The sequence below is a fragment of the Nycticebus coucang genome, chromosome 6, assembly GCF_027406575.1.
Source record: "Nycticebus coucang isolate mNycCou1 chromosome 6, mNycCou1.pri, whole genome shotgun sequence".
Lineage (NCBI taxonomy): Eukaryota > Metazoa > Chordata > Mammalia > Primates > Lorisidae > Nycticebus > Nycticebus coucang.
In genome coordinates, this window is record NC_069785.1 from 76,888,990 (window position 1) to 76,909,749 (window position 20,760).

General features: G+C 49.9%; 1 protein-coding gene across 5 annotated transcripts; it reads left to right on the forward strand.

The window, feature by feature from the left end:
* The first annotated feature begins 1,720 nt into the window (after positions 1 to 1,720).
* Positions 1,721 to 8,555, forward strand: ISLR2 (immunoglobulin superfamily containing leucine rich repeat 2). Of its 5 annotated transcripts, XM_053595942.1 has the most exons (5): positions 1,721 to 1,893; positions 3,030 to 3,079; positions 4,227 to 4,294; positions 4,832 to 4,955; positions 6,308 to 8,555. In XM_053595942.1, exon 5 carries the CDS (start codon positions 6,316 to 6,318, stop codon positions 8,551 to 8,553), a length of 2,238 nt encoding a protein of 745 aa, XP_053451917.1. In that variant the 5' UTR covers positions 1,721 to 1,893; positions 3,030 to 3,079; positions 4,227 to 4,294; positions 4,832 to 4,955; positions 6,308 to 6,315; the 3' UTR covers positions 8,554 to 8,555. The 5 variants fall into 5 exon arrangements, with proteins under 5 accessions (XP_053451917.1, XP_053451919.1, XP_053451918.1 ...); XM_053595944.1 differs by lacking the exon at positions 4,227 to 4,294; XM_053595943.1 differs by lacking the exons at positions 3,030 to 3,079; positions 4,227 to 4,294.
* Positions 8,556 to 20,760: the final 12,205 nt, after the last annotated feature.

Genomic DNA, 20,760 nt, shown 5'->3' on the forward strand with positions numbered 1-20,760 from the left:
TTACAAATACATAGTAACAATAGTTATCCTGATTACAACTTATACCTGTTAAGTATAAGTGGGTGTGAGGAGAGAAGTGATAGTGGAGAAAGGTCTGGGACCCCAGCCAAGGTCTTCTCCCTGGGGAAAAGGTAGGACACAAGCCTGTAGGGGTGAGGGCAGTAGAACATTGTTCTTGTGTTCAACTCTACAAGGCAATAATAACGACTAATTCTATGCAGATGTTGTTGAAAAATAGTTCATTTACTGAGCACTAAGTGCTAGGGTCTAAGTGCTTCGCATACATTGACTTATTTAATCCTCCCAGTGACCAAAAAACATAGGTACTAGTTCATATGTACTTTTTTCTGAGGATCAGAGAGTTAAGTAACTTGGCCAAGGTCACACAGCTAGTACCTGATGGAGTCTGATGCTAGAACCTGTTCTCCTAATCACTACATAGAGTGCAGAAGGAGGGGGAGAGGTGGAAGCTAGGGGAGGATAAGCAGGGCCCAGCTCCCCTGGATAGTGATCCTTTGGCTGGAAATTGGAAAAGAAAAACAGTTTCTTGGGGGTGGGAGATTGAGGGAAACGTGTGTGTGTGTGTGTGTACGCATACGTGTGCTTCAGCTGCAGAAGCTGAGAAGTGGGAGGCAGGGAGTGTTCAAGAGCTTCTGGCTGCTGGGCAGCTGGAGGGAAGGTATCCGGAGCAGGACGTTATGCTGAGCATGTTTGATGCCCATCTTTCTTCTTCTCAGAAGCCCTTCTCGCATCCCTAGGCAAGTCCATTAAATCATCCACGTGTCACATTAAAATACAACTCTGAATGCAGTTGCAACTGAATTGTGTGCACAATGTTGCATGTCCTAAACATTCAATTAAACTTTTATTATTTCCAATTTTTCCATTTTCTTTGCCCTTCTTAGAGCCAACAGATTGTCTCTTTCAGATCTCAGACGTTTTATAAGCCCCAGAGGAGCTCCTGCTGCACCGAGGAGGGTGGGGAGATGTTCAGGAAGCTTTCGTCCCGGCAGCACCAAGCTCATTGGTTAGTGGCTCCAGGAGAACTAGGGGGTGCCCTAGGAGCTGGAAACCCTATGGGACTCGAGGCAGGGACCGCACCTGAGGTGGAGAGGGTAGGTTGCAGATTCCTGGGACGTAGGCTTGGTGGGCACGGCAAGGAAAGTCTGCCCGGTCTTGGTTAAGCGCGACCACTGGAACACTGCGTCGGGGTACTGAAGAGCCCCGGCAGCGCTTTCGCCGCAGCCCTGTAGGCCCGGCACTCTCCGCCATTGCCCCGCCTCTGCGCCCGGCGGGCTCTGTCCAGCAGGGGGCGCGCGCGGACCAGGGCTGGGCCCCAGACACCAACCAGCAGAGCTGGGGGAGCAAGTCCCCGGATCCTGCGGGTTTCAACTCTTCCCCACGCTCCGGGTCCGTACTGTTGAATTTAGAGGTCGATCCACATAAAGCGGCTAGGGGCTCCAGCTCTCTCCCGTGGGTCTGTCTGGGATCGGCACCTCACCCTGGTGAAAAGCCTTAGTCCAGATTCGGCAGATTCTATGAATCTGGGTCCCTCAGTGCTGGCGGCTTGGAGCCTGGTATCCTTCCTCTCCCGGACCCCTTCTTCCAGCCACCTGATTAGGTGCCTGTTTCTTTAAAGATCAAAGACGTGGGCGGCGGGGGTGGTATCTTCCCTCCTGGTTCCCCAGCCCTCAAGTAATTGTATCATTATTAACATTATAAACGTTAAGCCAGCTTCGGTGCTCTGGTGGCTACGGACGAGGTGCTAGCTGCGCTGTTTTCTAGCTGCTGAACCAGAAGCCGCGCCTCCCACCTCCGCGGACTCTGCCCCGGGTGCCTCGGGCTCCAGCCGTGCCGAGGCGGGCACTGAGCTCTCCAGGGTCGAAGGCGGGGGTAAGGGGCGTCTTTCCCCCAGGGTAGGCTGGGGAACAAAAGCGTTGGCTAGAGCAGCGGGGCGCAGGAGTCAGCGTCCTCACCGGGGTGGCCACCGCGCTCTTAGCTGTCCTCCTCCAGGCTCCTGGAGCCTCATCTCCTGGCCGAGTCCCGAGCTTCTGTAACGCCAACAAGAAAGCAAGGAAAGGGGGATTTTCTTGGTCGGCGGGCCCCAAGGGTTACGGGGTCGCTTGTGGAATGGGTACCTGCTGCAGTCCTGGGAAACTCTGGGCAGGCAGCTAGCGGCGAGCCCATTCTCCCTAACACTCCCCTGACTCTATCCTCCGGTCTCTGGTCCCTTCCCAGTTGTCTCCTCCTCCACCGAATGCAGAAAAAAAAAACTAGAAAAGAGATGAAAACGGAGGGGAGGGCAAACAAACCTTGAGTCTCCACGCCCGAACTTCCCTTTCTGTCTCCATGCCTGGTGCTCTTTCCTCAGCCCGAAGTCTCTGGACCTGCCATCAAGGACCCCACTCTCTATGGCCCGCGACCGAGCCCCTGGTTCCTCGGATCCCTCTTCTCTGGGCAAGGCTCCCAGGACCGCCCTTCAGGGTTCCCCAGATGCAGACAGCATGCCCAGGAGGACCCCCCACCCTTTGCTCCCTAGACAAAGAAGGCCATGCTATTCAGGCCGCCTGAGTCACCCCAGGGCCCAACAAGGCCTCCAAACCTCAGGGAATGAGTCTGGGCTCTGGACTCTCTCCCAGTTGTCCCACGCAGGGTTCCTGGGGGAATGGGTCACAGTGCTCTCACCCTACGGCCCTTCTTGAAGCCACTTTCTCCCAGGGGCGCCCTCCTCCAAGGTGGGCTGGTGGGGATCCCAGACACGAGCAGGCAGAGTGAAGTTCTGGGTTCTGAACTCCGCTGAGCAAGCTGCGCTGGGCCACTGGGCCTCCTGTAGACAGCAGGAGTGGGACAGAGGGAGGGACGCGGAGTGTCTGTGCACCAGTTTGTTCATATTTAATTTACAAAGAATCCTCGGAACCTCGGGCCGGGTGGTCTCTTTAGATGCTGCCTCCCAGCCAGTCTGTCTTCCCCACCCCCTTCCCAGCTCATTAAAATGCTCAACACTGAAATGGGGGTATTGATCTCCGCAGAGCCCCAAACTCCAGCCATTGATCCACACTGAGCGATCCCCACGGCCTGGGTAAGAGCTGGGGGAACACGTGCACTCAGTGAGCTAGCTCAGTGTCTACAGAAAGAACAGGGGTGGGGGTGGAGGTGGGACTGGGGCTCCGCGTGTCTCCCTGAGCCCTTACGGCTTTTCGGGTTCTGGCCAGCAGCTCTGTCTCCAGGGCTGCCGTAAGCATTGGGGAATGGGGGGCGGAAATGGGGTTTTAGCAAAATGCCACGACATCCCCCCGCCTCCGCCCCCTTGTCGCTAAAAGAAATGTCGGGGTTTCGTCAGAGATAGGGAGCGCGAGAGTCGCGAGCAGCGAGTCTGCTGAAGCCGGCTGTTGTGTGAGGGTGTGAGACGGCGGGGCGGTGGCGGCCACCGCAGCTTTGATGGATAGTGTGTGTGTGGCTGATGGTGTGTGTGTGTGTGTGTGTGTGTGTGTGTGTGTGTGTGTGTGTGTGTGTGTGTGTGTGACATTGTAAAGATACCGGATAGAGGGAAGAAATGCTTTGGCCACAAGTCCCCAGCCCACTGCGCTCAAGAGGAGCAGACGTTTGGAATCATCCCTGTCTGTGCCACTGTCTGCAGCCTCGGTGCCCCATTCGCCTGGAGGTGGCCGAGAGTGAGGTGCTTGGGCGCACTCAGACTAGCTTCACCCTGCCCCACCCCATTCCGCGGTGCGCACAGGCCAGGGCGTTGCGCAGTGGGCTTCTGGCGTTGGGTTAGCCACAAAAGAGACGTAAAGAGTTCCAGCTTAAAAGACTGGGCAGGGGCCCGATGGGTTGTGGAGGGGGGCATCCCTTCCCCCCACGCCCTCAGGGCCTCGGGTTCTCGCCTCCGGGTTAGACTGAGGGGGGCGGGGGAGAACTGGGTTTGTATCAGCCCAGATCCAGGCAAAAATGGCAGGGAGGGCGAGGCGCTCTGCTAACACTATCAATTATGCATCATGTTGAACGTGGCTTGGGGAGGAGGAGGCTAGCAGGGAGGGTGCGGAGGGAAAGGTCCGCGCGAGCCCGGCTGCGCGCAGCACCAGCGGGTCCCACTCCAGTTCTGTCTGCGCCACCGCCGGCATTTGCAAAAAGAGTTTAAAGGCAAAGACACGCCTTCCCCCCCACCCCAGCTGCGCGCTTTTCCTTCCCCCAAATTCCTCAAAGATGGTTTGTCTCACGTGTTGCAGGGCGGAAAAGCTGCTCGCATTCAATTAGCAGTGAAGCTCAAGGGCGCTGGCGGGACGGGCGCGTGAGGGTGAGTGTGCATGAATGTGTGTGTATGGAGAGGTAGGACAGTGAGTGTCCTGGGTGAAGGTGTGCCTGTGAAAATGCGTGTGAAGGTAGCGAGAGCACAGGACACTTGTGATTATTACAGGACAATAGATACTTCCAACGTGGGAGGGTCGCCTGTTTGGAGGTTGAGAGGGTCTCTGTGTGTGAATGTGTTTGAACATGGGGGGGTAGTGTGATGTGGGATACTGACAATGTCCGCGGGTGTGTAAATGTGGGGGGATATGGGTTATGGGGAGGCAGTGGGATAGGAAGAGCTAAGCCGAGGTGTCTTGACCTCAGGGAGGGTCTCTATGTCTTTGACAAATGTAGAAGATGCAGAAAGTGGGAGAGGCTGTGTGGGTCCCCGCCAAGCCTGGGAGCCTGCAAGGAGGCTCTGCAACCTGCACCCAGTGAAGTGGGGGCAGATGATGTGGGGAATGAACGCCAAAGGAAAAACTGAAGTGGGACTTCTGGACAGGGAGTCCCCGAACTCACCTGTTCTTTTCTCTGCCCTTCCCAGGTTTTCTCTACAGCCTCAGCAACAGATGCTGGAAGCTTCCTTGGATTGGGGTCCCTGCTCCTCCACACCTCTGGACAAGGGGTTGCAGCCAGAGGGCAGTGTACTGGGAGTCAGCGAACAGCAGGTAAGTCCCACAACCTCAAGGCTGGTGGGGTTGGTCCAGCCTAGGGCGCCAAATCCTGTAGATGCCATCTGGGAGGAACAAGGGGGAGGATTCTTCCCACTGGAGGCAGAGTGGGGGAAGCTGGTTCTCTAAAACAAAGTGTAGGAGGGGCTCTGCTGACACCCTGGGTGGCACCCTGGGTGGGGGCGGGGAGTCTGTGGAAGTGTGTTTGTGTGTCTGGGGATAAGGTTTTAAGGGGGACCCTCAGGCTTCGTGGAGCTATGGAGAAAGACATAGAATCTTCAATCTTCTCCAGCTTCATTAGCTAGTAGCAACCCCCTTAACCTTTTGGCTAGGGGCTCCTCTGTCTGCCCTCACCAGAGGGAGAAGCTTTAGTAATAGTTGCTTGAACGCACCTGGTGGAGATATGGAGGAGGACCTCCCTCTTTATACTGAAGGCTAGCCCAGCGCCTAGGGCAGGTGACTTAAGCAACAGCCAGAGAATGGCGTGGAGTTTGGCTTCCCCAGATTCCACAACTCAAGCCACATCGGCAAGTTCTTGGTATTATTTATCCGCTAAGGTTTCAGTCCTAGTGAAGGGCTGTGTACAGGCACAAGTGATCTCCTGTGTTCCCGTGTGTGGATTACTTTGTGGGAGAACTTGTGTCCTGTGTCTTTCAGTTCTTACAATGGCTAGAAAAGCGCTTTGTGCCGTGGTGGAAAACACTTCACAAATGCTGGGTTCAGTTGAGAGAACAATGAGGTCTTCAGGGTATATTGTATCCTGTATGTGTGGGGGGCTACGTGTGTGTCAATAAATATGTTGTGAACTCCGGATAAAGCATCAAGTCGTCTAAACCCCTGCAGAAGTTCGCAGTTTGATGGCAAAGCCCTGGCATCTGTTTGTATTGTTGTGCACCTGCATGGGCATGTGTGTGAGTGCTGGGCCTGGGACAAAGGGCTCCAGGGAGGACAGGCAGTCATGGACAAAAATATCCATTCTGTGTATCTTTTAACCGGGTTAAACGAGGGCTTGGAAACAGAGAGGGGTACAGTGCAGAGCCTACTTGTAGACCAGCAAGTAGTGGAGTCTACAGAGGGGCCAGCTCCAGGGTGACAAGATAAGTAAGGAAAAGAGCAATGTATTGGGATCCTGGAAAAGAAAGCCAGGGGCTTGAGAGGGAGCATCCGTTGAACTTCGCGACTTTAATTGACCTCCCAAGAGAGGATCCTGGGCGTAAAGGAGATTACTGAGCACAGAGGAGCCCTGGGACCTATGCTAGGCAGGTTTGGGGACGCAGAGCTTGGTAGGGGAGAAAAGCAGGGGCTCCGTGAGTCATCTTCTCCCCTCTTTCCCCGGCTTCCATCTGCAGGAGCCGCGATGGCGCCCCTTTGGGCCCTGTGGTTGGCCTGGGCTCTGCTAGGAATGGCTGAAGCGTGCCCGGAGCCATGCGCCTGCGTGGACAAGTACGCTCACCAGTTCGCCGACTGCGCGTACAAGGAGTTACGGGAGGTGCCCGAAGGACTGCCGGCCAATGTGACCACGCTTAGCCTGTCGGCCAACAAGATCACGGTTCTACGGCGCGGGGCTTTCACCGACGTCACGCAGGTAACATCACTTTGGCTGGCGCATAATGAAGTGCGCACCGTGGAGCCAGGTGCACTGGCTGTGCTAAGCCAGCTTAAGAACCTCGACCTAAGCCACAACCTCATATCCAGCTTCCCGTGGAGCGACCTGCGTAACCTGAGCGCGCTGCAGCTGCTCAAAATGAACCACAACCGCCTGGGCTCGCTGCCCCGGGACGCCCTGGGCGCGCTGCCCGACCTGCGCTCCCTGCGCATCAACAACAACCGGCTGCGAACGCTGGAGCCCGGCACCTTCGACGCGCTAAGCGCGCTGTCACACCTGCAACTCTATCACAATCCCTTCCACTGTGGATGCGGCCTTGTGTGGCTGCAGGCCTGGGCAGCGAGCACCCGGGTGTCCTTACCTGAACCGGACTCCATTGCGTGTGCCTCGCCTCCCGCGCTGCAGGGGGTTCCGGTGCACCGCCTGCCCGCCCTGCCCTGTGCACCGCCTAGCGTGCGTCTAAGTGGGGAGCCTCAACCCGACACACCGGGCACCCCACTGCGCGCGGGCTTGGCGTTCATTTTACACTGCTTAGCCGACGGCCACCCCACTCCCCGCTTGCAATGGCAACTTCAGATTCCGGGTGGCACCGTAGTCTTGCAGCCACCAGTCGAGAGCGGGGAGGACGATGGGGACCAGGCAGAGGAGGAGGAGGGAGAAGGAGATGGGGACGTGTTGACGCAGACCGAGTCTCCCACCCCGACTCCGGCACCAGCTTGGCCTGCGCCCCCAGCTATCCCCCGCTTCTTGGCCCTCACAAATGGCTCCCTGTTGGTGCCGGTCTTAAGTGCCAAGGAGGCAGGCGTCTATACATGCCGTGCATACAACGAGCTGGGCTCCAACTCTACATCAGTACGCGTGGCGGTGGTGGCAGCTGGGCCTCCAAAACACGCTCCTGGCGCTGGGGGAGAACCCGATGGGCAGGTCCCGACCTCTGAGCGCAAGTCCACAGCCAAGGGCAGAGGCAACAGCGTCTTGCCCTCCAAACCCGAGGGCAAAATCAAAGGTCAAGGTCTGGCCAGGGTTAGCGTATTTGCGGAAGCGGAAGCGGAGACCGAAGAGGAGGTAGGTGAGGGAGAAGAGGCTGAAGACCAGACCGCTGCGGATCGGGCGGAGAAGCAGCACTGTGGTCACGGGGACCCCTCTCAGTACGTGTCTAACCACGCGTTCAATCAGAGCGCAGAGCTCAAGCCTCACGTCTTTGAGCTGGGTGTCATCGCCCTGGACGTGGCGGAGCGCGAGGCACGGGTGCAGCTGACACCGCTAGCTTCGCCTTGGGGCTCCGGACCGGGCGGGGCTGGCGGAGCTGGGCGTCCTGGGCGGCGGCCCCTGCGCCTTCTCTATCTGTGTCCCGCGGGGGGCGGGGCGGCAGTGCAATGGTCGCGGGTGGAGGAGGGCGTCAACGCCTACTGGTTCCGAGGCCTGCGGCCTGGCACCAACTACTCCGTGTGCCTGGCGCTGGCGGGCGAGGCCTGCCACGTGCAAGTGGTGTTTGCCACAAAGAAGGAGCTGCCCTCGCTGCTGGTCATCGTGGCGGTGAGCGTATTCCTCCTGGTGCTGGCCACCGTGCCCCTGCTGGGTGCCGCCTGCTGCCATCTGCTGGCCAAACACCCGGGCAAGCCCTACCGTCTGATCTTGCGGCCCCAGGCCCCGGACCCTATGGAGAAGCGCATCGCCGCCGACTTCGACCCGCGTGCCTCCTATCTCGAGTCGGAGAAAAGCTACCAGGCAGGCGGTGAGGCAGGCGGCGAGGAGCCAGAGGAGGCCCCGGGGGAGGGCCTTGACGAAGACGCGGAGCAGGGGGACCCAAGTGGAGGCCTGCAGAGGGAGGAGAGCTTGGCAGCCTGCTCGCTGGTGGAGTCCCAGTCCAAGACCAACCAAGAGGAGTTCGAGGCGGGCTCCGAGTACAGCGACCGGCTGCCCCTGGGCGCTGAGGCAGTCAACATAGGCCAGGAGATTAACGGCAACTACAGGCAGACCGCGGGCTGAACCTCCGGTCCCCCCGGCCCGTCCATTCCCAACCCCTACCTTGGGTGCCTGGGAGCAGAAGCTTAGAGCTGTCAGGACCAATACCCCTACCCTGACCTTCACTTACTCCACCCCTTTACCACTCCCCACTTCACCACTGGGGACTTCTAGTAAGGAGTGGTCGCTTTTCACGTCCTCCGACCACCCACGGCGGTCATTCTCCCTCGGGCTGAAACCTCCGATCCAGCAGTGCCCCTCCCCCACCGTATAGGATGCAACCTGCTGACGAGGAAGCAAGATCTACGCCCCTCTGTCCTTTGGTGATTATCTGGAAAACCGCAGCACCGCCCTCCCCACTGTGGGCAGAGGAATCGCGCGAAGACGTTGAACCTCTGATGATAACGCTGTGGCTCCTGGGCGTCCGGGGACCGCCGATAGATGTCCTGAGGTGGAGCGCTGTGGGGTCCCGCCTTGACCCCCCTACTCTGCCCTTCGGGATTGTATGTCTCAGAAGCCAGGATTCACGGCCACCCCTAGCTTTTAGTTACAAAGGCCTCCTGCCGACGGGGAACCAAATCCTTCTGTCCTCCCACCCCCACCCTGCTTCCGTGCAGTTGGGGCTGAGCCGGGTGTCTGGGGCACCTTTCAGCTCCGCGCTCAGATTTGCGTATTTTCGTTGTTTTCAAAGACAGCGGCATTCTGGATCTGGTGCTAACCTCCTCCGCAGCCTGTGGGAAGACTGCGAGGTGCGCGTCGGAGGCGGCAGAGGGAGCCTATTTTCTCTGGTCTCTCCCCTAACTTGAAGCGCCGCAGGGCCACGCGCCCCTTTTCTGCCCCGGGCGCCGACTTGGTCCTGGGCCAGTCTCGCATCAGGGTGTTGGGGTTTCGGGAGATCCGCCGGGCCCAGACCCAAGCCGGGAAGCGCCGGGGGCGTAGGGAGCCTGCGGGCCGCGTCTCTCCCGGGGGCTGGCGCCCCGGTGCGCACCGAGCCTGGCGGACTGCGCGGTGGGGTCTCGGGCCCCGGGTCTCCCCCGCGCGCGCTTCTCCCCGCCCGCCCCCCTCCGCGGGAACGGCGTTTGCCCGGCGTGTAGTCCTAGACAAGCGTACTGTGTAGGAGAAGTCTGTGTTCTGTAAAGTGTGACCGTGTAGTGAGGGGGGGGGAGGGCGAGGGGCGGGCGGCGGGAGGGAGGGGGCACGCGGCGCGGCGGCACGGGCTGGGGTCCTTTTTTCGTTTTTTGCAGGAAATTGGCCGGGTGGGGTGAGGGGACTTTCTGTCGTCGGGACCGGCCCTCTCGGCGAAGCGCAGCACAAGCGCGGCCCGGGGCGGAGTAGCCCCCCGGCACCCGTGCCCTTTTCTAAACTCGTCTGTATGTAAACAGCCAATAAAGTAATTGATTTGAACCGGGCTCGGTGACTTTTTGTCAGGGGACAGAGGAGGCCTGAGGAACGGAGGAGGAAACCGCAGAAGGAGGGAGCCCCCTGGGAGCCTCCCGTTGCGATCCTTTGTGTGATTCCGGTGTTTATCAGACTGTCCTGTCATTTTGTCAGGTGTTTGCACCGAGCTCTCCTCCGGGCCTCCACCTTCCAGGGTGCGGTGAGGAAACCATATGGGGTGGGGGCAGGCTGGAAGTCAGTGGGGGAAAAGTCAAGAAGGGAGGGGTGTGTGTGTGCAGACTCTGAACACAGGGAGCTATGGGAGTGTGTGTGCTTGTGCATTTGCACTTGACTGTATACACCATCCTCTTTGGGTTGGGATGTCGTTGTGATGGGGTGTAGCTGTGTATGGTGTCAAAACTGCCTAGTTTCTGAGTCTCAACATCAGCCTCTGAGTTCTCTAGGAAGTCAGTGAGGGGGTTAGAGTCATAGGAACAAGACTGTTGTGGCTTGCACAAGAGAAGTCACAAATAACACAAACTACACAGCAGCAAATGATGTGGAGTGGACGGAGTTGAGGGTTGGGGATAGAGGCCCAAGAGAGTTGATTCTACAGAAAAAGCAGGCACCTTTAACCTGGGAGCCAAATGTGTGCCTCTCAGAGGTGGGCAGCCATTGGGGTGTGCTAAGATGGGTGCACTTGTGTAATGGGGGATAAAAGCACACGGATTTAATAGTCCTTGAAATGGGGCTTTTCCTGGGTGGGGAACAGGGATATGGGGGTGGAAGCAGGTGCTGCACTTCTGACTAGCCTGAAGGGCTGGGGGCAGGCTCTATAAGGGAGAAGAGGGAGGGTGGAAGCAGAATTGAACAGAATGAGAGGAGCAGATAGAGTCCAGAGTCCATCTCACCCTACCTTCTTCCTGCTTCCAGCCTCTTCTCTTTCCTCCCCTCTGTGGATATCAGGTCTATCAGGTCCAGGCTGGGAATAGGCCCAAGTCCAGATACCCAGCATCTTTTCTAGCCCCAAGCCTGCCTCCTGGCACAGGTTGTGGCTGTGACACTTCCCAAGCCCATGTCCCTTCCCCAGACCAGGAAAGCTCTTACAGAAAAAAAAATCCCTCCTTTGAGGCACAGCCAGAGCCTTGCTCCAGGTCACCACCCAAGGCTTGCCACTACAGCCCACCCCATTTCCAGGGACAGAACTCAGAAGTATCATCTGTTAGGAAGATGGCTACTTTGTTCTACCAGCACACCTGGCGTCCGAGCAGGGGACAGGGACTGGCTCCATTCCTAGGACTGGCCAGGAATCCACCCACATAACTGCTTGTGGGAATAGGCCTGGCTGGGCCACTGAGTGTTCAACAATTTGGGCCCAACCCAATTCTCTAGTCACAAGTCTCCAGTGGGGAAAAAGAGCTCCTTTCTATTCCTTCCTGTCCTAAGAATTGGGGGCCCTTCTAGAGACCCCCTCGAGTACAATGTACCTACTAGAGAAAGTACAGAAGAGCTGTGAGTCCTGCTCCTTCTTTGTCCAGGGCCCAGGCCCCCAGTGGATGGACAAATACTGCTTGGCTAGACCTTGTGCTCCCTGGGCAAGGCCAGGCCCACAGGCTCAGCCCACAGGACAGGAATGAGTAGGTGCTGGAGGACAAGGACACTCTGCTTACTGCCCACCAAGATACCAGTCCTCTCAGGACCTCACCAGTTTCTGATCAAATGTCTGGCCTTCCTTCCAATCTCCTTTTAAATTTTGTTATTTCATTTCCTCCCCCTTACTCCTCTCTGTTCTCTTTTCAGTTGTTACAATTCAACTACCTATTATAGGTTTTAATTTCTTTTTACGGTGTTCCTATCAGATGGTTGTGCATCCTTGGCTTATACTTATCCAGGAATGGGGAGTTCACTATTCACTCTCTCCCCTCAACCCCTGGAAACCATCGTTGAGCAGTTTAAATTGTGTTTCCCCTGCTCCTACCCCTCAGGCCTGAATGCCCCTGGCAAGTGCTCTGAGAACCTGCAGAGGTGAGCAGGTATAACTCCTCCCTCTGTCCCTCACTCCAGAGCTCCAAACTTTTCAATCAGGGCACCTTCTGTGAGCCTTTACTGTGGGCTCCAGGTGCTGTCCTAGCCAAGCTCTCTCCAGTGTGTTTTGTCATAAAATTCACTTGGATATTACATGGCAATGGAATCTAATGACAAGGGTGTGTGTGTGTGTGTGTGTGTGTGTGTGTGTGTGTGTGTGTGTGTGTGTGTGTGTGTGCGTGCAGGGGGGGACCTGGAATATGGTCAAAGAATGCAATATGACAGCAGTAGCCTCAGAACTCAGAGCAATTTATCAGGAGCAGTAATTCTTTGAGCTACAGAAACCAGATGCCCAGGATATAGCCTTGAATCAGATCAGAAACCTGTCTTCAGAAAGGTGATTTGAAAGGAGTGCCTCCCCCACCTCTAAGTATTTCCTGAAGATCAGCTGGAATGAGAACCATCTTTAAGATCAGTATAATAAGCCCATTAATAAAAAAGAACAAAGGCAGGCAGGGCTCCTTTGAGAAAGAAACAGCTGGGGTGGGGTCCTCTTGTGTCCAGAAGGCTGCCCTCTACCCACAACATTTGAATAACAACCACAACTAAAGCTAACATCTCCAAAGATTAGTTTAGTCAATATGTGTCTAGACTGCTATTCCCTGATGGTGTTCAGTTTTTCCTCCTGGAGCTCAGGAAAATACATTTTGGTAGGGAAAGGGAAGGAAATGGCATCTTGCTATGACTGCCTAACCCCAGATTTGTTAATATCAGAGCCCCAGTTACGGGACACTCGGGGAAGAGGGACCTGCCACTGTACAAGAGACATCACCTACAGATAAAGGACCATGACTTTGTGAGCATTAAGCAAGGGAAACTGGGGGACCCTGTCCTTTCAGGAATGAGGTGCATACTCTGCAAAAAGCCACGCCCAGAGACCCAGACATATGAATAGCCCCTTGTAGGGGCCATGAATTGTCAAGTCTGACCTAACGAATACTTTTACCTTATAAATCTCCAGCGTAAAGGGATGGATAGGAGAAGTTCTGCTGGGCAGTTGGTGATGGAGCAAGCACAGCTGTTTCTGTTGTAACTAACGTGTCCATTAACTGATTGCATTTGAAGCACACCCACTCACACCTGTATGTTCAATGACAAGATTTTGCCTTAGGACCCAATAGAGAATAATATTATATTGAAAATGAAAGATCTGCTGTGACTGGCATCGAGAGAGATTAAATTTTTAAACATCTTGCAATATTAGCATTTCATTCGAAATAGGACCACTGCTGCTAATGAGACTTGTGAATTTTTTTAAAAGCCTTCCAAAGACCCCAGGATGGATAGAAAAAGAAACCTAATTTAATGAAAATGAAAACTAATTTAACTTGTTGGGTTAAATTAGTTGGAAAGACTTTGTATCATCTTGTGATTGAACAAGTAATTTGAAGATAGTATGATTTTTTTTTAAATTGTGCTAGCTATGTTTTGTTTGGACATATGAATGGAAGTTTAATAATTAAGTTGAAATCCACATGGGACAAGGAGAACAAAAGTGTTTATATTTTTATTAACTGTTTATGCTTAACATAGCCCCTTGTGTATTAGGAGTTAATTTGGTTTTGGCAAATTAGATGCATTTTCTCTTAGCAACACTCTTGCAAACTGGTTCTTAAATTGAGTCTAAAAGCCATTCAAAGCATCTAACCACTTGAGAGGAAAAACTGCTATGATCATAGAAATTAGAAAGGAACTTCATAAGAATTGATCAAGGTCGAAATGGGGAAGGAACAGGATTTGGAAATTATCAAATTCTTCATAATAAAAGTGGCTTATCACATATCTAGACAGACTAAGAATGCTAATGGTCACTACCTAATATTAGTATAATCAGTAGCTAATATTTATCAAACTCTTACCATATTGTAGGCATATACTATGGATTTTTATAAGCATACAACAATCCTGTAAGGTGATACGATTATTCTAATCTGCAGGCAAATCTTGCTTGGAGGAATAGTATATAGTTAAAGAACAGAGAAGGTTAGTAATTGGTTAAAGGTCACACAGCTGGTGATTTGCAGGGTTGAGGTTTGTTCTTTGGTTGTCTGATTCTAATGTCACATCTCTTAGCCACCAAGCCAAACCTCTTTCCCATACTTCTATAAATCAGATTAAGTGCAGGATAATATATTTTATATATTGTGAAATTTGCCACTAATTTTAGTTTGTCTATAAAGGGGTCGCTCCTGCTGTCTCTTTTATTTCTTGAAGTAGCATGTTTTCCGGATTATAAAAGTAATACGTGCTTCAACTAGAACTCTTTTTTGTGCCATTGTATCCTTTTGGTGGATACAAATGAAGGGTGTTCATAGTGGCTTTATTTATGATACCCCTAGACTGGAGACCACCCAAATATCCACCAGTAGTAGAATAGGGGGACTAACCCATGCCTTACTCACACAATGGATACTATACAGGCAAGTACAGGCTGCGCTTACAGGCAACACGTACATCATAATGCTGAGTGTAAGAAGCCAGGCACAAAAGAATATACAATGCATGATTTCATTTATGAGAACTTCAAAAACAGGCAAGACACATTTTTGGTGAAAGAAATAAGAATATTATTGGAAGGTACTAACTAGGATCAGGAGAGGGCTCAAAGGAGGCACCTGAGGTGGCAGAAACATTCTATATCTTTATCTGGGTGGTGGTTACATGGTTGTATGCCTATGTAAAAATCCATCAAACTCTATGCTTAAGATTTGTGTACTTTGGGTGGTGCCTGTGGCTCAAGGGAGTAGGGCGCCGGCCCCATATGCTGGAGGTGGCAGGTTCAAACCCAGCCCTGGCCAAAAACTGCAAAAAAAAAAAAAAAAAAGAGTTGTGTACTTTATTGTATTTGCTATACCTCAATTATTAAAAATGGAAAAATAACCCTTGGAAATAAGGCAACAAAGTAGTATGTGCTCTTTGCAGAACAGCGCCGTCCACCACAATAGCCACTAGCCACATGTGGTCATTTAAATTTATATTTTAAGTAAAGTGAAATAAAATTTAAAACACAGCTCCTCAATCCCAGTAGCCACCTTTCAAATGCTCACCGGCCGTACATTGCTAGTGGCTACTGTTTATTTGGACAGCAGAGCTATAGAGCTTTTTTTTTTTTAGCATTTTTGTCGTAACAGAAAGTTCTATTGTTAGTGCTGTTACGGGAATTGAAAAACACAGTTTTGTGGAAAACATAATTTATTATTTATAATTTCCCAGCCAACAAAAACCAGAGTCAAAATTTTATATTCCTTCACATCTTTTTCTAAAATGATTTTTATCAAATTACAAGTAACATATGAGGGTATTCTTGTACTAAAATAGGTTATTGATAAACTGAAGCTTCTTTTGAGAATCACCTGCAATCCCAAAGCTCTCTCTGGTGGTAACCACTCTCACTAGGGTAAGATATGTCTTTTCAGACCATTTTTTGCATGCACATATAAACATGTACAGAAATGTGACATTAATACCACCCAACTCAGGGACCTTTACCTGGTTCCAATCAGTACACACATATGAAGAGTGTTATCCATCTCCCACCAGGTCTCCTCCCCTTCATCTTGAGTTGCTGTGGTCCTGAGATATTGTCAGAGGGGATGTCACCTGGGGCAAGTTAGATGAGCACCAGACATAGTCTCAGCTCAGCGATGACAGGTGCCACTCGTGGTGGGATGAACCCAGAGCAAGGTGTTAACTGTAAATCAGGTGGAGTCTTCACCCCACACTGACTGCGTGGAGAGCTAGCCTGTGACCCAGAGCCAGCCTGCCAGGGTGAAGTCTGGGAGGTCAGCAGGCATGACTCAGCCCTCACTGGGTCTTCTCACAGATGTCCTTTTGCAAATATCACACTGAACTGTGGAACCCTTTTGTGAGGCTGCCCAGAATCCCCTTGGTACCAACGCCATAATTTTTTCCCCAATGGCACTGCATGCATGTAAGGCACAGGCTCTTTCAGATGAGACCAACACATGGCTCACTGTTTACCTTCTGAGTTCAGTTTTGAATTCATGAATTTTTAAACTTTCTTCATTTTAATACATGCATTTATAGCCATTAATACCCCCCTAAGTACCATTTTCACAGCATCCCCCAAGTTTTGATAGTGTTTGCTTTGTCATTTAGTTTTAAATATTTTATTTCCATGAGGTTTGTTCTTTGGCTCATGAATTATTTTAGATCCATGCCTTTAAATTTTCAAATGTATGTGTTATTTTTCTTGACACTTTTGTTTTTGATCTAATTTCATGGCATTGTTGTCAGAATATGGGTAGGATGATATTATTTGGTAACTATTAAAACTTGCTTAGAAGAATATCAATATTTGTAGATTTTCATACAAGTTTGAAAAGAGTGTTTATTCTTGAAGTGTTAGGGTTATGATTTTTACATTTTCATTAGGTCAGTCTTGTTAATTTTATTGATTACATATTCTCTATTTCCTCACTTAATTTTTTTTTTTGAGACAGAGTCTCAAACTCTTGGGCTTACGCAATCCTATTGCCTCGGCCTCCCAAGTAGCTGGGATTATAGGCACCCACCACTATGCCCAGATAGTTTTTTCTGTTTTTAATAGATATGGGCTCTCAATCTTGCTCAGGTTGGTCTCCAACTCCTGAGCTCAAGCAATCCCTGCCTTGGCCTCCCAGACTGCTAAGATTACAGGCATGAGCCACCAAGCCCAGCCACTTCACTTACCTTTCGGTTTTCTTGCTCTATTAATTTCTGAGAATCCCTTTTATGATGCATATTTGTCAATTTTTACTTGTAATTTCACTCATGTTACACTGTATATTTTTGAGGCCATGTCACAAAGTATGTATACTTTTTTGGCTAAATGTTTATTGAAGCATGATATCTGTGCAGAAAATATTCTCATAAAGAGAAAACACCTGTTACAACCAGCACCTGGATCAAAAAGAAGACAATTACCAGCATCCCAGCCATCTCTTTGTGCTCCCTTGGAGTCATTTCCCCACCCCCCACTATTCTAGCTTCTAACATCATAAATTAGTTTTGTCTGCATTTGAACTTCATATAAATAGAATTATACAGTATGTACTCCTAACGTCGGCCTTCTGTTCAACATTGTGCTTGTGAGATTAATCCTTGTTATTGCATACAAGGGCACTTCTAAAAGTTCATAGGAAAATGGAATTAAAAGATACAAATGAAAAATATAAACTTTACTTCTCAACATATACTCCATCAGGCCGGATGCAGTGGCTTACGCCTGTAATCCTGGCACTCTGAGAGTCCAAGGCAGGTGGACTGCTTGAGCTCATGAGTTCAAGACCAGCTTGAGCAAAAAGTAAGACCCTGTTTCTACTAAAAAAAAAAAAAAGAACTGAGGCAAGAGGATTGCTGGAGCCCAAGAGTTGGAGGTTGCTGTGAGCTATGACGCTACAGCACTCTACCCAGTGCAACAGCTTGAGACTCTGTCTCAAAAAACAAACAAACATATGCTCCATCAATTTCAAGACATTTTTGTAAGTGATGATACCAGGCATTTAGTCCACCTGTAAAAACTGACTGTCCTAGAAATGTAACCATATCAATGCAGTATTTTTTACATTATTGACTGAAGAAGAACGGGTGCCCCTTAAAGATTTTTTTGAGATTAAGAAACAAAAAGAAGTCAGAAGGACCCAAATTAAAACTGTAAGGTGGATGCCTAATGATCTCCCATGGAAACTTGCAAAATTGCCCTTGATGAATAAGAGGATCGGGCAGGAACATTGTCACAGTGTCAAAGATTCTCTTGTGAAGCTTTCCCAGGTATTTTTCTGCTAAAGCTTTGGCTAACTTCTTGAAAACACTTTTTTTTTTGAGACCGAGTCTCACTATGTTGCCCTCAGTAGAGTGCTGTGGCATCATAGCTCATAGCAACCTCAAACTGTTGAGCTTAAGCGATTCTCTTGGCTCAGCCTCCCAAGTAGCTGGGACTACAGGCACCCGCCATAATGCCTAGCTATTTTTTTTTTTTTTTTTTTTTTTGGTAGTAGTCACTGTTGTTTGGGAGGCTGGGGCCGGGTTTGAACCCGCCTGTCCAGGTGTATGTGGCCAGCGCCCTCACTGCTGAGCTATGGGCGCCGAACCTTGAAAACACTCTTGCAATAAACAAATGTTATCATTCTTGGATCCTTCAGAAAGCCGATAACCTTGGCTCTTGATGGGTCCACCTGTGCTCTGACTATGCCATGTTACCTCTTGGTAGCCACTGCTTTGGTGGTGCTTTGTCTTCAGGATCACTCTAGAAAAGCCCTGTTTCATCTCCTGTTACAATTCTTTGAAGAAATTCTTCGGGATTTTGATCCTCCCTGTTAAAATTTCCACCAAAAGCTCTGCTCTTTTCTGCAGTTGATCTGGGCAAACAGTTTTGGCATGCACTGCATGGAAAGTTTGCTTAACTTGAATTGTTCAGTCTAAATTGTGTGAACTGAACCAGTTGAGGTGTCTGCGGGGTTGGCTTTTGTTTGTGCAGGTAATCAATGGTCCTCTTCAATAGGGCACGGACAACATGAAGTTTTTCCTCACAAATTGATGGGGATGGCCTGCTGCAGCAGGCTTCATCTTGAACATTCTCTCAGCCCTTCTTAAAACGAGTTAACCACTTATAAACTGCTGATATCTTTGGGGCATCATCCCCAAAAACTTTCCATAAGGCACCAATGATTTTTGCCATTCTTCCACCCAACCTTCATGGTTTAATGGTTCTTGCCTCAATTTTAGCAGAGTTCATGTTGCTCTCACAGGAGCTCTTTTTTATTTGTTTTATTTATTTTTTTATTAGATCATAACTGTGTATATTACCGAATTTAGGGGGCACAACGTGCTAATTTTATGTACAATTTGGAATGCTTACATCGAACTGGTTAACATAGCCTTCATGTCACTTAATTGTGGTGTTAAAATATTTATTCTCTTAACAGATTTGACATGTACCCTTGCATTATGCACAATAGGTGAGGTCCCACCAATTACCCTCCCTCCACCCGGCCACCACTCTCCCCTCCCTTTGCCCTCCTCTTTTCTCCATCTTTCTGGGCTATAACTGTATTTTATCATTTGTATGAAAGTGTGGGTGATCATATAGGTTTCATAATAGTACTGAGTACATTGGATACTTTTTCTTCCATTCTTAAGATACTTTACTAAGAAGAATATGACCCAGCTCCATTCACATAAACATAAAAGAAGTAAAGTCTCCATCTTTTTTATGGCTGCATAATATTCCGTGGTATACATATACCACAATTTGTTAATCCATTCATGGGTTGATGGGCACTTGGGCTGCTTCCATAACTTGGCAGTTATGAATTGGGCTGCAATAAACATTCTGGTGCAAATGTCTTTGTTGTAAATGATCATTGGTCATCTGGATATATACCTAGTAGAGGAATTGCAGGATCGAACAGTAGGGCTATTTTTAGTTCCCTAAGTGTTCTCTAAACTTCTTTCCAGAAGAGACATATTAGCTTGCATTCCCACCAGCAGTGCAGAAATGTTCCCTTCTCTCCGCATCCATGCCAACATCTGTAGTTTGGGGATTTTGTTATGTGGGCTAATCTTAGTGGAGTTAGATGATATCTCAGAGTGGTTTTGATTTTCATTTCTCTAATGATTAAAGATGATGAGCATTTTTTCATGTGTTTGTAGGCCATGAGCCTGTCTTCTTAAGAGAAGCTTCTGTTCAAGTCTCTTGCCCACAATGAAATGGGATCACTTATTCTTTAGTTTGAGTTCTCTGTGGATTCTAGTTATGAGACCTTTGTCAGAAACATAACCTGCAAATATCTTCTCCCATTATGAGGGCTTTCAGCTTGCTTCACTGTGTTCTTGTCTGTGCAGAAGCCCTTTACTTGATCAGATCCCAGTAATATATTTTTGGTGTTGCTTCAATTGCCCGGGGGGGTCCTCCTCATAAAATAATCTCCCAGGCCAATTTCTTCAAGTGTTTTTCCTGCACTCTCTTGTAGTATCTTTATAGTTTCATATCTTAAGTTTAAATCTTTTATCCAGTGAGAATCAATTTTTGTTAATGGTGAAAGGTGAGGGTCTAGTTTCAGTCTTCTACAAATCACCAGCCAATTCACTCAGCACCATTTGTTAAATAGAGAATCTTTCCCCCAATTTATGTTTTTGATAGGCTTATCAAAGATCAAATGATGATAAGTGGCTGGGTTCATCTCTTGGTTCTCTATTCTGTTCTCTACCTCTCTGTTTTTGTGCCAGTATCATGCTGTTTTGATCACTATAGATTTACAGTATATCCTGAAGTCTGGTAGCATGAGTCCGCCTCTTTGTTTTTATTTCTGAGTAATGTCTTGGCTATTTGTGCTTTTTTCTGATTCCATATAAAATGAAGTGCTATTTTCCCCAGATCTTTAAAGTATAACAGTGGTGCTTTAATAGGGATTGCATTAAATTTGTATATTGCTTTGTGAAATGGGAACATTTTAACAATGTTGATTATTCCCAGCCATGAGCATGGTAGACAAGGATGCCCATGGTCTCCACTGCTGTTCAACATAGTAATGGAAGTCTTAGCCATCACAATCAGGTAAGAGAAGGCAGGAGATCTTTTTAAACTGGTGTTTTATCTTTCTTAGTGGCCCAAATTAGATCCTGTTCAGACATAATATAACAAGTTAGTATGAGCTTCTTTGGCACAAAAATATTTTGAAAACCATGCATACTTTTTTCATAATATGCATTTTCATGAACTTTTTGAATGCCCCCTCCCCATATAGCTCATTCATTTTTCACTGTCAC